A 16,539-nucleotide genomic window follows, 5' to 3' on the forward strand; every position below is an offset into this window, starting at 1 on the left:
CAACTAATTGAATAACTGATTGATCAGTGCAACTCTTTCACGAATAGCATGTCACAGAATAAGCCCTCTGTGTACATCACATTTCAAGTTTTAAGAATTATCTAATAATAAATGAGGGATATTTTTCTGAAAAGTGGAGCCCTTAGATCACTGTATATGTATCAAGCATATAATGGGCTGAAAATGCACAAAATCGCACAATAAATAAAACTTTGGGGATCATTATGTGGTCAATGTATTCTGAAAATAGGTCTGAACCAGTTTTAAACCAACCACCTTACCATGACATAATTTTGACTGATCAGCATCAATATTACGCCATAATTTGAAAAACAGGACAGTACAGAATCTTTACAGAAAATGTGTACAGCATCATTAATTATAACTTGTCTACAGCCTAGAGTATACCCAGCAGACTTTAAACCCTCAACACTTCCCTTACACCCCACATTGCAGTACAGTATTACTGTACAATAACTAAATGTTTAGGCTCAATTAACTGTTTATTCTTCGCATGGCATTTGCTATGTTAGTGAATTATATTCAGGACATGCTGTGTGTCCAGTGCTGGAAAACTTCAGTGTAGCTCAAGCTCAGTAATGCATTGATGTATGTACAGTGTAGACACTACATGATTATTTGATGTGATGGACTGATAAAACATCCAGCTGGGGATCTGGATTATGTCTGAAAATTGACTCTTCAGCATCAGTCCATGACCCAGAAGGATATGTGACTGATCATACAAGACATTTGTTTATTATAGACAGTACATATAAAGCATTTTCTGCTTCACTGCAAGCAGAGCAGTCTAACAAGTCAATTTTCTGCTGATTGTTTTTACAATTAACTGATGTGCCATTTCGTCTATACCGCCAGCAATTAACTAAAATCTCTTTCACAAATGGCAAACAGTCCAAAACCACTTCAACAATGCCCAAATTGTGTCACAGCTTGGCACAATATTCATTAAGCAGCATCAATATTACATTACAATTTGAAAAACAAAAGGTATAATTGACTTTTTTTAACAGAACATCTGCTCACTTGTCTGCCATTTATTTTCTTATTTATCTGATTTATCGAGCATTTGGTCAATAAGGCATAAGCAATAATAAGTCAAAATGTCCTTAACAAATGCAAAACAGTCCCAAACCACAAATACTAAAATATCTGACTCATCATAGGCTCTATTCAGTCTGCAATTACCTAAAACACTCCAATACCACATATACTAAGTTAAAGAACAAAAAACATTTGTATTTGAGAAGCTGAAACCAAGCATTTCTTTCCATTTTAATTTAAAAAGCACAACAGCTGAAGTGTGTCATAGCATGGCACAATATTCACTGAACAGCGGTAATATTACACTGTAATTTGGAAAAACATGAGACATCACAGATGTTTTACTGATCATCTGACTTAAAAGCTGAATATTTTCTCAGTTAACTGATTCATCATTTGATATATACTGTTAGCAAATAACTAAAAATGTAGTATGCAAATGAAAAACAATCCAAAATCACAAATATTAAGACTAGTTATTTAAGCTGAAGAGATATTTCTTTCCATTTTTACTTTTAAAAATCACCTAAACGATATCTAAATTCACTGAGCAGCATCGATATTACACTGTAATTTAGATATTACAAAATATGGATGTCACCACTCTGAATGAGTGAGCACTGGGACATTTTGTTCATGCCCTTCTCAGTTATGTTTACAAGTCTTCTCAACTATCTATAAACATCACATTGCCTAAGTTCCACTACTGTGATCAACTAAGTAACATTAATTAACGGTAGCTAATATTAACGTAAGCCCAGATTAATTAGCGCGATCACTCGTTTTTTTTAAATAAATTACACAAAACTTCGCCAATAGCTTAAATTGTATCAATTATCATAATATTTGATACATTATAAAATGCCGTATCATGCTTAATAAATTCTGCCGAGTCAAACTGACAGACGAAGCTAACGCTAGCCACCGTTAACATTAGAGGACGTTGTTAGCCAGCTAGCCTTCATTAGCCGCACCGTTACTTACGATGTACTCTCGAACTTGGCTGTGAAAATTCTGCTCTCTGATAGTAACATCGTCTTCTTCCATTCTTCATATTGCAAAACACAGAAAAAATAAAAGGCTACAGATTCACTACATTCTAGCGCGTACAACAGGCGGCAGCAACAACAACTCCAGCGCCTTCCTGCCTCTGCAAAAACTGCACTGACTGGTTAAAAGACAGTTTACATCGAAGCAAACCCGCTCCGAGCCAAAAAAAAAAAAAGAAAGACGCCCCAAAATAAAATACGTCATCACTATGCGCCGTGCTCCGGAAGAGAACAGTCACGTGTTTGTGGGTCATATCAACAATATTATCTGCATGGAGATATTATAGATACACGTGTAGTCTGAGGTACTTATATGATTAAAATAGCGAATATTTTTAATCCTGTGCGATTTACTAGTGCCGGTTTATGTTGTACATTGAAAAGAAGGCTAGCCTGCTAAAGCTAACGCTATATTAGCTTACAAACAAATATCCGACGTTTAACTTGCAGAAATGAAAGGCAAGTGGAATCAGAATAGCAAAAAGAAGAAGGGCAATGTGGTGTTGCAGAAGTACATGGTGGCAGTGGATGACTTTGTTAAAAGCAAAAGTGGCCCAGAGGAAACAGAGAACGACCATGGGTTGAGATTTGTTAAGAAGAAAAGCAGAAAGGAGCTACGCAAAGAAAAGCGGAAAATGAAAAAAGCCAAAATGAAAAGTCATTATGAGGGCAAAAAGACTGTCACCTTACCACCTGGTGACGGGGAAAACTCAGGTAAACAGCCTGAGGTGCAGAAGAAGAAGAAGACGGATAAATCAAAGAAGGAGGTGTCAAAAACACAGCCAGCCAAGTCTGCTAATGCTCCTACAGAAAATATTAAAAAACCTCAATCTTCCAAGAAAGTTAACAAGCTTAAAGAATCAAGAAAAATGGCACTTTTGGAAGCAAATGAACAAGAGGACAGAGAAATAAAGAAACTGGAGCGATGCCTCGGATTGAACAAAAGGAAGAACAAGAAAACTCTCCCACAGTCTTTTGTGGCTGACGGACTGGATTACATCCTGGGCATGCTGGACTCCGGATCATCAGCTGTGGGGATGTATGATGATGATGACGACATGGACATTGCCAAGGACAACTTTGACAAACTTGATGAGAATGACTCTGAGCTCTCAGGTGAGGACGAAGAAGATGAGGATGAGATGATGAGTGAAGACAGCGAGGATGACAATGAAAATGATGCTGCTGATGATGAAGAGGATGATAGGGGTGTTGATGAAAATGAAATGAATGAGAAGGAGGAAGCAGAGGAGGAGGAAATGGATGATTTAGAGGAAGATGAGGAGGAAGTGGACGATGAAGAGGATGACCTGAATGAGGATGATGCAGCTGACTCAGAGGACGAAAATGAAGAGGAAGCAGATGATCCTGATGTAAAGACATCATGCTCAAAGTCAGAAGCTGTGAGTTCAGATATGTGAAATAACTGTTTATGATTTGATATCTTGCATCCAGTGTAATTATAAATGTATTTTTCAAATGTTTAGGTCACCTGTACAACTGGCAAGTATGTTCCACCTCATTTGCGAAACATTGGTGATGACAAACGCAAAGCTGAGCTGGAAAAACTGAAGAGGAATGTGAAAGGCCTGTTGAACAGGTAACAGGACACAGATTATTACAACTTTTATAGTCTTTTTTTCTGTTATTATGATGACTTCTTGGGAATATCGTCCTGTGAATGCAAAATAAAATAGCCTGTATAATCTCAAACTCCTTTAAAATTGTGTTTTGAAGCGATGCATTTAGCAAATCACAATCGCTGCAACTTATGACATGTGCAATTCAAGCATTTGTGACATGGTTTAAACTGTCGTGCAAATGGTTTCACGTATTTGTGCCATCCTGCTTGTGTAGCAGTCAAGCTCCTGAGGTTGTCTCATGTAGCAATGCTTAAAGCAGGTTACACAGTGAGCATAGAACTGAATCTTAACTTTAGAAAAATTACAATTAGATAGTTTCCCCAAATTGTTCAGCTGTGATTTGTGCTATTCAGCAGATTTGTCTTGCATTTCTGGGACACCCTGACAGTAAACGATGATTATAGGTTTGTGATAACCAGTTAGTCCTGCTGACCATATTAGACCTGCATGTGAATCAGTTTCAGTATGCATCCATAGTTACAATGCCACAACAGTTTTGTAATATAAAAAATACATTAGAATATCGCCAAACAGCTTCCAACAAAACACACACAAAAAAGAAGAGGCACAAAAACTTTAAAAGGTGTTATAAATGACTGAGAATATGGATAGCAGTCTAAAAACTCACTGTTTAAATATCAACAGTTAGTCTTCATTCATAAATGGGAATTTGCATATTTTTGCCAAGTCTTAGGTTTAACCGAAAGATTTCTTGGGAAAAAAAATATGATTTTAAGGTGACTGTCCTGCAACTAATCATAATGTCCACGTTCTCAAAGCAGAAATCAACAATTCTGTTAAACAGCTGCTAAAATCCAATCATAAAATCTGAGGACTGCGTCCCCTTCAAATGTCCTATGTTCACACAGTATGTACTCTTGATGTTTGAGGTTGAAATCAGTTTAAATAACTATTTTAACTGCATCCAAAGTTTGCTTGTTAGATTCCTGAAAAATGAAAGTGCCAAAGTGTCTGATAGTTAATGCGACATCTTCAGGTTAAGTGAACCCAACATGGCATCCATCTGTGGTCAGCTGGAGGAGCTGTACATGAGCTGCAGCAGGAAGGACATGAACGACACCCTGACAGAGGTGCTGCTAGCGGCCTGCGTCACCCCGACTCTGATGCCGGACAGACTGCTGATGGAGCATGTCCTGCTGGTCAGTGTCCTCCATCATGCTGTGGGGCTGGAGGTAAGAACGTCTTCTTTAATCCTAAATTCAGAGGGGTCGACTTTCAAAGAACATACAGTCGAGAAGAAAGGCAATCGTATGATCACATATGGTGCTGATCAGCAGAATATGTTTTTCCTTTTGGACATTAAAAGAGTAAATGCCTCCTAATTGAACTTTTAGATAGGTTTTAGTTTGTGTAGGTAAATCTCTTCCAGAAAGAGGCATTCACCTCACTATCTGCTACACTGATAAGAGCTCAGCAGCGTTTTCTTTTACCCACCTGTGTGAAAGATAGTAACTACTGACCTGAAAACTGACATCAGCCTTTGGATTATTCATTGGAGGCTTTTTCCAAGGGGTTGGTCTTATTCACACATCTCAACTGTAAGCGAATACCCTTTAGATTAATTGGAAAGGCAACACTCTGATTTCCTTTGTCTTGAGGTGTAATAGGATTGTTATCTCTCCATTGTTTTGACTTATAATTCTGTAATTGACCTGAAAAAGGGTTGTTTGTAAAATAAGCCTCAGTAGTACTTGAGAAGTCGCAGTCTGAGGGATTTTTGGAGGAAAATTTTGCATTTTTGCAACTTTGATAGTATTTTTGTAGGTTTTCCATCAAGATGATAACATTTTTCTGACTGAAAAGTCAAAAAAATGACCTCCAATGTCTTTTTCTAAACACTTGATTAATTCTCCTTCACATCTTTCTTGCACCTCATGACATTTCCATCGAGGTCAAGGAAAGATGTGAAGCAGAATTCATATGGGCGTAGAAGAAGACAGCTGTGGTGTTAAGAGAATTCAGCTACACTTAAACTGGGCAATGTAGAAATGCTTTTAGTTTGCTGCTGCAACGAATTGCGGAATGATACTATCTCCTCTTCTTTAATTAAGGATGTGTCCTGTGCTAACAGCGATAAGAAAGCAAGTAGTGAAGCACTTTTCTTCAGCATTTAGAGAATTCAACCAGCTCTTATCTTTGCTGCCACTTAGATACTTCTGGGTCATTAAAGGTAGTTAGGAATCTTCCCAAAACAAAAAAGATAGTTAAACTACAACCATTAATTTACTGCAGAGTCAATTAAGTGTAACTGTGATGTATTTTTGCAGCGCATTAGGAAGATATTTTAAGGCAAATCCATGGCGTGTGTTCATGCAAACTGTGGAGTTATAGTGTGTTTATACAGATCTACCATTGCTCATATTTTATCAAACACATATACGTATCAATAACAGCAGCTGTGTTCACACTTTACCTCCTCCAGGTCGGAGCCCATTTTCTGGAGACGGTAGTGCGAAAGTTTGACGACTTGTACAAGAACCTAAGTGAAAGCAAAGAGAGCGACAACCTGATCGCCATTGTTGCTCACCTCTACAACTTCCAAGTGGTACATTCTGCCCTCATTTTTGACATCCTGAAACTGCTGGTGGGAACATTCACAGAGAAGGACATTGAACTAGTTCTGTTTGTGCTGAGGAATGTCGGCTTCGCCCTGAGGAAGGATGACGCTCTGGCTCTCAAGGAGCTCATCTCTGAAGCCCAACGCAAGGCCAGCGACATGGGCTCCAAGTTTAAGGATCAGACCAGGGTAGGACAAAAAGAATAACCATTTTCTTTATTGACTATTCATATAGCTGACATTCTTAACTATGTATCATTGACTCCAGACCTGTGTAACTGTTTTTTTTTGATTGGGGATCATGCTTGAAAGCTTATCTAACAAATGGAAACTTGTCTTTAGGTACGTTTCATGCTGGAAACCATGTTGGCTTTAAAAAACAATGATATGAGGAAGATCCCCGGCTATGATCCAGAGCCTGTGGAGAGACTGAGGAAGTTGCAGAGGACTCTGGTAGGTGGACTATCCTTATTCTCCCTACACTGGTGAGAATGGAATTAGATATTTTTAATGTGTACCTAATAGGCCCTCATTTTATTAATCAAACTGAACATGGGTGTCATGTTTTTTCAAGATGTTATCTTTGTAGTAGCCTCTGCTTTGACCACCAGGGGGCCCCACAGTATCATCTTTAAGGAGGGAGACTCCAAAGTGATGCGGTGACAACTTGCTAATGTGGTGTTCTTTAATGTTTCATGACTAGTGTTGGCCTAGTAAATGTACTTGTGACTAATTACTATTGTGTAATGTGTTATATTCAGATCCACCGGAGTGCAGGGGGCAGCGACATGAAACTGAGGGTCTCTCTGGAAAATCTCCTGGCAGCAGAGCAGGTGGGCCGCTGGTGGATCGTCGGCTCATCGTGGAGTGGAGCTCCAATGATCAGCAAGCAAGATGACACAACCACAAAACCCAGCACTGCTGAAGGACAGGTAGACTACTGGAACTAGAAAAATCTGGTATTATAGCAGAGCAAATGTTTTAAGCAGGAATCCTCTGACAGATGTGTACCCAGCAGCTGCCTCTGATGTAAAAGGCTCAAACCATGCTATAGTGGCACAGCAAATATGAAATTACATTTGGTAGTACAATATCATCAGGCTACATCTCTATATAGTGCTATTACTGGTCAGTATGAACGATGGATATTGAACCTTGAAAAATGAATCAATAGCACAGAATATCTGAAGTTTTCTTGGTAAGATGCATCATTTTTGTTAAATTATGCACTCATATGAAGATGATGTTTAACATTTAGTTGGTTTGTCTTATCTTTTGTCTATTTCAAATGGAGTTTTAGAAATCACGTGTTTAGATTTCTCGAAGTAAGGTGTTGGAGAAAGGTGTTTTTTTTTTTTAAGAATTAGTAACAAAAGCTCAAACAGTGTAATAATGTGTCTTTGATAATAACAGCATTTCTAACTCACCTTTTGTCGTTGTTTTATTTCTTACAGTTTAGTGCCAAAGTTTTAGACCTGGCCAGGAAACAGAGGATGAACACTGATGTCAGAAGAAACATCTTCTGTGTGATAATGACCAGTGAAGATTACCTGGACGCATTTGAAAAACTGCTGAGGTTTGTTTTGGCTCACATCTGTGTCCTTTTTCAAGAAACTGGTCCAGCAAAGACGGAATGAAAAAAATACGATGCGCTGTTTTTAGACAAGTCCAGCCCACTTGGAAGGTTGATTTTTTTTTTTTTTAAACTTTTTTATTTGCTCTGTGTAAAAGGATGGGTCTGAAGGACAAGCAGGAGAGAGAGATTGTTCACGTTCTGATGGACTGCTGTCTGCAAGAGAAAACTTTCAACGCCTTTTATGCTGTTCTGGGAGAGAAATTCTGCTCCCATGATCGCCGCTTTCAGGTACTTTTACGAACAAAAACGGAACAAAACTGGTAACATCTATGCTGCATGCTCAATAAATGATTATCATATAATTTTAAACAATCTCTGCATCGTCCATGTGATGATTTAAAGCAGCCTCAAGTTGTTGGAGGCAGATGAAATCGCGTAAACACTGAGAAAAGCGTGCATTTAATGACCTGGCATATGTGTGTGACCACCCAGTCTCCTAAACTGTGTGTGACCTGTAGTTCACCTCAGCAGTGTGGGAGCCTCTAACACCTCTCATGTCTGATTTGACTCAAACTGTGATTACAAACAATGGGGGTGAGACCACACTTCCTTCTCTGCTGCCATGTAGGCCAGCAGCTCATATCAGAAACTGATGACTATTGTCCTCATCAAAGAGCTTGAGCTGGTGGGAATGTTTGCGGTTCACATGTAAACTGGACCCAGAATGGAGGGTTACCTGTGTGGGGAAGCTGGTTATGGGATGTCTGCCACTGATCTGTTCAGAGACGTCATTCTACTTGTATTCCTTGTGTTTGTGTATTAAATATTCCCTCAAACCTTCTCCTAGATGACTTTCCAGTTCAGCCTATGGGACAAGTTCAGGGAGCTGTCCAACCTTTCCAGCAGCACCTTGAGCAATCTGGTCCAGCTGGTCTGCCGCTTCCTTCAGACAAAGTGCCTCTCACTCTCCATTCTCAAAGTAAGTCACGTGTTGTGTGTAACATGCAGATTTCAGGATATTACATTTATATATTGTGAATTTAAATATTGGTCTTTAAAGTCATTTCTGTGTTGTCTCTATAGGTAATAGAGTTTGGGGAGCTAGATAAACCTACAGTGCGCTTCTTGCGTCAGCTGCTAACCAAACTGCTTAAAGAAACTGAACCTGAGGAGCTAGCCGTCATATTTGGAAGGTAAACGTCTTTGTCCATGTAAAATATAATAAAAAATATAGACACACACACATACTAATAAGCCCAATAAGGCATAGCAGTGGCTCAAAAATATACAAAAGTCTAACAACCACAATATTATTTTATAGCAATTTGGTTGAAGTTCGTAGACGAATACATCTATCAACGTGATCTGAATGTACAAAGTGTTGTGCTGACTATAAACATATGGTATCTTTTAGCGTATGTGTCTTGTTAAAATGCAATTTTTTTCGATTTGTTTTCATTTTTGAAAAAAGCAGCTTCTACTTTGGTAACACTGGTCCAGATCAGCGTTTCAGAATTAACCTCCATCTGTACTAACCAGCCTGAACACACCCATCACATGACAATTCACATAAACTAGAGATAAACAGGGAGCGCAGGGTTGATTGCTTTGTTGTGAAAAATACTACAGGACAGTAAGACCAGAGATGTCTTTGCTGACTGTTAATGAGGAGGGACTGCTGATCAAGTCTGATGTCTTTGTTTTCTTCTGGAAAACAGTCACATGATAAAGCTGTGATAAATCAAGGAATGAAACATAGTGACTGATAAGACCTAATCAGGAAGTAATGTGGGCGTCTGTGCTCATGTTTCTAAAGGTCTCTGTTTCATTCATTTAAAAAAAAAACAGTTTTGTAGTTTTCAAACTAAAAATCTCAGTTTGAAGCTTTTTGAAATGATGGAAGTAGTAAAAAAAATGTAGAGAAAGTTACAGATGTAGCTTTGGTTGATTAAAGTTTGTAGTTTTAAATTTGTCCACAATATGTCACACTGAAAAAGGAGAAAAACAAGTCTTGAGCCATGATATCAGCTCTGTGAGGCTGTAGAGTGATTTGGAAAAGTCAGAGGAAAGACTGGAGATTCATCTTCTAAGGACCATGAATGTCCGTGATGTTGTACTGAATTCTGTGGCAAACCAACCAGCAGTTGTTGAAATATGTTAGTCCAAAAATTAACATCCATAGATCTTCACTACTAGCATGGCTACAGAGTCTATTGTAGGAGTTAAGCAATGCTAACCTCTGTTAGCCCACATCTTGAAAAGCCAAGTCAAGTCACAGTTATTTAGCATGTTTCAAACAACTTCTTCACCCAAAATGCTAGCAGATTTACCTGACTGCTTGAAATGTTAATGTCAAGACTTCATAATATCATAGAGAGAAACCCAACGACTCCACACATGTCCTTTGAACAAGGAAGAATTCCTTTTTACCAGGAAGAGAGAGATCCTCAGTGAGGACGACCATCTGCCTCAATCAGTCGGGGTGACGGGAGAGCCGAGAGAAAAAATATGAGCAGCGAGAAACAGACAGACAACAAACAAGAGGACAAAAAGTCCTTCACACTATGTAGAAGCCTGAAAATCAGTGTCCCTCATTGTTTCCCATCCACCAGGATTTCAGGAATTCCCAAGCTAGGAATGCTGCGGGAGGGCTTGAAGCTTTTCATCAGCCACTTCCTCCTGAAGAATGCCCAGTCGCAGGGACCAGCTGAGCAAGCAGCAGTGCTGTCAGAGCGCGCTCAGGTCGCCACCAAAGCCATGGAGGCCAAAGAGGCCAAGCTCAAACTGTAAAACACACACACACACACACACACACACACACACACACACACACACACACACACACACACACACACACACACACAGTATAACACCTACTGTGAAGCAAGAAACCAGAACAGAAAGAGTCTTGTTTGTGCAAAATGCTCCTAGTACAAAAACACAGACATACAGTTTACTTAAATAAGAAATAAATATGTTTTTGATGTTAAATTAACAACTTTGAGTTGGGATGGCCTTTTGAATTTTTAAATTCTGGATGAAAGCGTCTCAGCACTATGTACAGTATTTTAATTTTAATGCAGTCCAACTTTATTATTTTGTAATTAATAAAAACACATTTTACTTGTGCTTTGTGATGGTTTGATAGCAGTATTACCATAGTTGTATTTTTTCAACCACTAGACTACACTGTCCTTCCTGGTGCTTGTATATTTGTTAAAAACACGGTTGAACAAGTGTTGTAACTTGCCAGATTAGCATCAGATACAATCCTGCAATAGAATACCAGAAATACAGTTCTTGTATTGTATCAGAGTTCATGTCAATAAAGCTGCAATAAATTACAAACCTTCTGGTTGAAGCTTTGACTCATTTCTAGGAAGAAGGAAAAGATTTTATCATCATCTTCTGTGCCTTAACATTTTCATCTGAGCCTTATAGAGATAATATTGCACCATTCAGATACCTGGAGCCATTCTTCTGGGCTTTACTGAGTCTATTTACACCTTACAGAGCATAAAGCATATTTTAATAAAGTCCTTTTCACTCCTAAATACAGCTGATCGGCGAATATCCTTTTGTTGATATTTCCACTTGGCTGCTGTGAGTGTGACTTAAACAGTGAGAACACCGGGACGCTGCTTCATTCAGTGTTTACACGCCCTGATGAAATGACCCGGGGGACTGAATCAGGCCTGTTCTGTTTGCTCCCTGACACTAGTGTCCTCCCGCATGGTTAGCATAGCAGAGTCATTCTGTTACATTTGATACTTGCTCCTATTAATTAGCTCCATTGGTGCGGCCTGTATCAATCTAAGGCTGGAGCGTGGCCTGAGGTCAGGAATCGGCCACCGAGGTCAGCCAGAGGAAATGTTCCTCACTGACTACACTGAGCTCGTGTTGAAGCGAGGTAAGAGCTGTTTTAATTCCACATAACTTTCAAGATTCGCTGGTGGTTAAAGGGCTGGAAAAGCACATCACTTCATCAACATAAGGATGCAAACGCACTGGTGTATTCACTGAAGAAATGAGAAAAACGGGAGAATTCGCCAGTTAAAAATGGAGATAATGTCATCAATAGGCCCACTGTGCGGTCCTTTGACTGCAGCCAGGAGCCTGAGAGTTTCCTTCAGCTTCACCTGGTGTACTCTGGTTGGGTTTGACCCTCAGCTGAACTTTGATTTCGTCTGCTAAAGCTAAAGCAAACAGCTGAAGATAACCAGCAGATCCTTCGGTAATCCTGTTACAAATGGCACATAATCAGTCAAACCCTGCTATAGATTAAGGCTGATGACTGCGGGGGAAATGATAGCACGGAAATCAATTTGTTTTCTGGGAAGTAGCTGATGCACAGTAAGAACACAGGTACAGGTGAGTTTTTCAGTTGTCCTAAAAGCTCAGTCAGACTAGCTGTCATCACCGAATTTTGTATATTAAAATAACGACTAAGTCTGAAAAAGATCATGTTTGATATGAATCCATTAGACAGCAACACAGGAGAAATGAAGAGATGTTTTATGTAGGTAGGAAAATGAGGCTTCATTTGCATTAGAAAGAGGATTTTCTTGAAAATGCAGAACCCAAATGACTTGGCCAGTTTATTTTAATCGTTTTCTGTTACTACTCTTTGGTTATAAACAAAGAGGCATTTATATCATAGACAGACATGCTTACATATTTTATCCCATCTGATCCAGGAGAGAAATAGTTTCTGCTCATACTTTAACTAAAAATCCAACTTATGTATAGGGTTTATTCTGTAAAGCGACTTTTATTTTATGTGACAATGTTATTATTCTTAATTCTTTGGCTGAGTTTTAAATGATTTCTGGGCTGGAAATAGTTGCCCGAGCAGCCAAGCTGTCACTTCACACTCCTTGTAAATGGTTTATTAACACGAGCCCATTGCTAGTGTGGTGTGAAATGTTTCCTCCGTCTGACTGCCTACTTGCTGTTTGCTCTCGCTGCACGTTTGCACAGATCCGACAGCGCTATTAACAGTAATTCCCATGACCCGACCTGTCAGAGCAAGGAGAAAAACACAAGCCTCTGTCCGCCTGCAGCCTCAAACACCGCAACTGAACCGTAAATCATGGAACTGCGTGGAAAAAAAGCGAGAAAGAGATGCGCCAAAATATGTAATTTTCTATCAAACATTTTTATTTCACATTGTTTGCAGCAAGAGAGACGCTAAATAATTTAGCATGCACTTGAATGACTATTTTTTTTTTATAAATACAGTATAGAAAAATAAACATAACATTTTGCAGCTTGGTATGACACGTTGTACTGAAGTGGAACCACAAAGAACAAAACAAGACGACAAACTGTTTAGTGTGTGGGCTACAGGATATCATGGAAATGTTATTGCTGACAAACTAACCATCACAACAGGGACAGATTGCAAAAATCCTGAGCCAGTTTACAGCGTTTTGCATATAACCATGCAAGAAGTCACAGTTTACCTATAGCCGAGTGATGCTCCTATATGTGAGGATAAAGTCTCCTGCTTTTATTGCTTGTTTATGACACAACGGTCTATTTTTGACCTAATGTTTTATTCTTTTCATAACAAAACAAAAATCTCAATAATTCCATGTAGAGGTTGGATTACATGCAACTGCATTTAACAGCGAAAATCCCCCAGAGTCATTAGAAACGGAGATTTTCCACTTTCGCCCCCTTTTACTCTGCGTCAGCTTCAAGGCTGTGGACTTATGTCACTGTTGTGATTCCTCTCGTCGTCTGAAGAGCAGTCTGACGAGTTGTAGAGGAAATTGTCGCCCTCGTCGTCGTCACTGTCCCTGAAGTCTCTTATTCTGCCGTTTTTTGAGTCTGTCTTGCTGTGATAATCCGACTGTTCGAGTCCGTCTGATTTCTCCTGGCCGCCCTTGGATCCTTTCTGCTTCTCGGCCTCCTGGGCGGCCTGCTCTTTAGCCTTCTTACTTCTCTTCCACTTCATGCGTCTGTTCTGGAACCAGATTTTAACCTGGAGAAACAACAAATAATTATGTCTGATTGATTTGCGCATATATATCCAGGACACGTCTAATTTCCTGGTGGCTAAGACGCACAAAAAAGCTACTGTGGCTGCCGTGTCCATGGGTCTAATCGTCTTCTGTGTTGTCTCCCTTGATTTCCCATCATTTATTTAGAACACACTGTCCTATAATTCCATAAAATACCCTTGAAATGCTTTAGCATAACTTGTAAAGAAAGAAGGGAGCGGTGCGTAACCGTGCGTAAAGGTCACCAGTCCACCTGACATTGACCTCCGAGGTGTTGGAATTATCCCATGCTGAAAACTCGTCAAATTTCACATTTAATCTAAAAACTGAGTTTGAATCCAATCAATCCGAACATGTAAAACTAAATGGTATTTTTCAGTATTTGTTTAGAAAGGAAAAACGAGGGTGGAAAAAAATCTGGACAATGTTGCGTTTATTTTTTTTAAAATAATAAAACCCAACCATTTGTTCGGCATTTTGTAGTGCAAACCCTTAAATAAAATTAGCTACATGTGCAGAAAATAATATTTAATAATATCATAATAATATTTACCTGAGTTTCTGTCAGCATGAGGGACGTGGCCACCTCGAATCGCTTCGGTCGTGACAGATACTTATTGAGTTTGAACTGATGCTCCAGTTCCAGCAGCTGCTGACTTGTGAATGCCGTTCTCGGTCTTCTGCACTTTCCAAGCAAGTTAGACTGCGCCTGGGCTGCAAGAACAAAACAAATCGATAAGAATAAATCAAGTTTATACACATGAGAGTGCTTCACAGTTACGTCTGCTATGTATTTTAATATAAACTGCATCCAATAGTTGGTTTATTTATATAAAAAAATACTACAAATTAATCATAATATTCACAAACATTTCTGTTTTGAGGGGTATTTCGGTATTAGTATGGCAACCATTTCCAAAATTGCTATGCCAGTCCTCTTATGGCTTAAAATAACAGACTACATTTGCTCGGGGGTCCGTGTTTTCTGCTCCACAGACGAATATGTCCATAGACAAGCTATTTGCCACCTCATTTTGAACAAATCTGTTAAAACGAGCACAGACAAAAAGGCAGTATCTGGTGAGCAAATAGCATGTCGACTGTGGGTTTCACACTCCTCTGCCACTTTCCCACTGTCCATTATCTGTCCATTTTAGTTCCTTTCAGAAAAACCATCACTTATGACAGCCTCCTTCATTCAGACGGTAATTTATGAATAGAAATTTGCACCAGAAATTAAAAAGTAAAATACAATAAGAATTTAGTATTTGGCTGGTCTTAAAGCATCACGCAGGCCTCCATTATTTTTTTAAATCTGTTTAATACATATTGGTTAAATAACACAAAGTGAACCTCTTTCGAAATCTACTACATATATCCAACAGCTTTTTTATATTTATTTTGACTGAAAATCAAAGAAAATTGCCTGATTATTCTGTAACGAAATTGCTACTCACAGTTGAAGTCAGACATTTTGGGAAGCATCATCCCGGCTGTGGAGACCCGGAGCCAGTGGTCCAGCTGGAAGGTGCTGGCTGTCAGTTTAATGGGATCACTGGTGTGGTGGTGATGGGAGCCGTGTGGGTACGAGTAGGACAGGGCAGGGTGTTGGCCTGTGAGGGCGGCAGCGGAGTAGGTGTACATGGGATGACCGTAGAGAGCCTGCGCCGGGATCCCTGCGGTGCTCTGCGGATGTAATCCAACCATGCTGTGCGGGCTGTTGAGGAAACCCGGTTTGGGAATCAGCCCGCAGGTGGAAATCCTCGGAGGGGACGGCGTCTCGGTGCGTAAAGACTCGGCGCTGGTGGTCAGCTCCGGGGCTGCCACGCTCCCAGACGACGGGATGGAGGACGAGGAGGACAGGGAAGTCACAAGAGCCAGCGGCGAGGTCTGCGCCTTGGGCGTATCGACTGCTAAAAGCGCGTCAATGCGAAAGTTTTTGGATTTCTCCATTGGTCCCCCGGTGCACGTCCTTGTCGCCTCTGCTGCAGTTAAAACTGAAGGAGAAGTCGGTGGCGTTTTCCCACCTCTCAAAAGTTATGATGTGATCCGGAGTGTGAGAGAGGAGCTCCGTGTCACACTTAATCCCTGTCAGATGGAGGCGATTGGTGCACTGGTCTAGCAGGGGGCTGTCCCAAGAGCAACAACAGACTTAACAACGCCTCTCTGCTCTAATCACTGTGGAGCAAACTGCTGGCTGCGTTGCTACTTCCATAAAATCTTGCTATTACAGGAAAATGACGCAAAACGTTCGAAATAAAACTTGCGTTTGTTTCGGTCAGGTAAAACTAGATGCTAGTTTTGCCTTTATTTAATTCGCTAACACGTTAATGGCACGTTTACAGTGCCATCAAAGAGGGTTCGTTTCATTATTACAGGAATAACCTGCACATGTTGGTGGGACTGGTTTACTGTGTACCTCACCAGTTTGCGCAAGGTCACAGGAGGAGGTGCAGCAACATTTTGGCAACTTTGGCAAACACTAAAACGATGAACAATGTAATATTATTTAAGATTTAGCTATGTATTTATGGTTTCATTTTTTCAAGAAAAATGAAATTGCGGTTATTGTTATTATAAATGCAATTATTTCGACTGCAAGTGCATTTTTCGTTTTTTA

The 16,539-nt window shown here is 39.8% G+C and overlaps 3 protein-coding genes across 3 annotated transcripts in view; 1 reads left to right on the forward strand and 2 right to left on the reverse strand.

The window, feature by feature from the left end:
• lmbr1 (limb development membrane protein 1) overlaps nt 1-2,281 on the reverse strand; it is a 37,284-nt gene extending 35,003 nt beyond the window's left edge. The window contains exon 1 of the mRNA XM_022206947.2: nt 2,050-2,281. Coding sequence (XP_022062639.1) covers nt 2,050-2,112 — 63 coding nt within the window. The 5' untranslated portion in view covers nt 2,113-2,281. The remainder of the gene's footprint in view (nt 1-2,049) is intronic.
• A 40-nt stretch (nt 2,282-2,321) lies between these two features.
• On the forward strand, nt 2,322-11,259 carry nom1 (nucleolar protein with MIF4G domain 1). The gene is made up of 11 exons (XM_022206936.2): nt 2,322-3,517; nt 3,602-3,714; nt 4,755-4,950; nt 6,201-6,524; nt 6,678-6,788; nt 7,097-7,267; nt 7,790-7,911; nt 8,067-8,199; nt 8,759-8,890; nt 8,995-9,104; nt 10,524-11,259. The coding sequence occupies exons 1-11, from the start codon at nt 2,567-2,569 to the stop codon at nt 10,699-10,701; spliced, it is 2,541 nt and encodes an 846-aa protein (XP_022062628.1). The 5' UTR covers nt 2,322-2,566; the 3' UTR covers nt 10,702-11,259.
• Nucleotides 11,260-13,050: 1,791 nt separating this feature from the next.
• On the reverse strand, nt 13,051-15,899 carry mnx1 (motor neuron and pancreas homeobox 1). The gene is made up of 3 exons (XM_022206842.2): nt 15,377-15,899; nt 14,473-14,633; nt 13,051-13,900 (listed from the first exon to the last, which is right to left on the reverse strand). Exons 1-3 carry the CDS (start codon nt 15,870-15,872, stop codon nt 13,613-13,615), a joined length of 945 nt encoding a protein of 314 aa, XP_022062534.1. The 5' UTR covers nt 15,873-15,899; the 3' UTR covers nt 13,051-13,612.
• Nucleotides 15,900-16,539: the final 640 nt, after the last annotated feature.

Source organism: Acanthochromis polyacanthus, chromosome 20 (assembly GCF_021347895.1).
Source record: "Acanthochromis polyacanthus isolate Apoly-LR-REF ecotype Palm Island chromosome 20, KAUST_Apoly_ChrSc, whole genome shotgun sequence".
Classification (NCBI taxonomy): domain Eukaryota; kingdom Metazoa; phylum Chordata; class Actinopteri; family Pomacentridae; genus Acanthochromis; species Acanthochromis polyacanthus.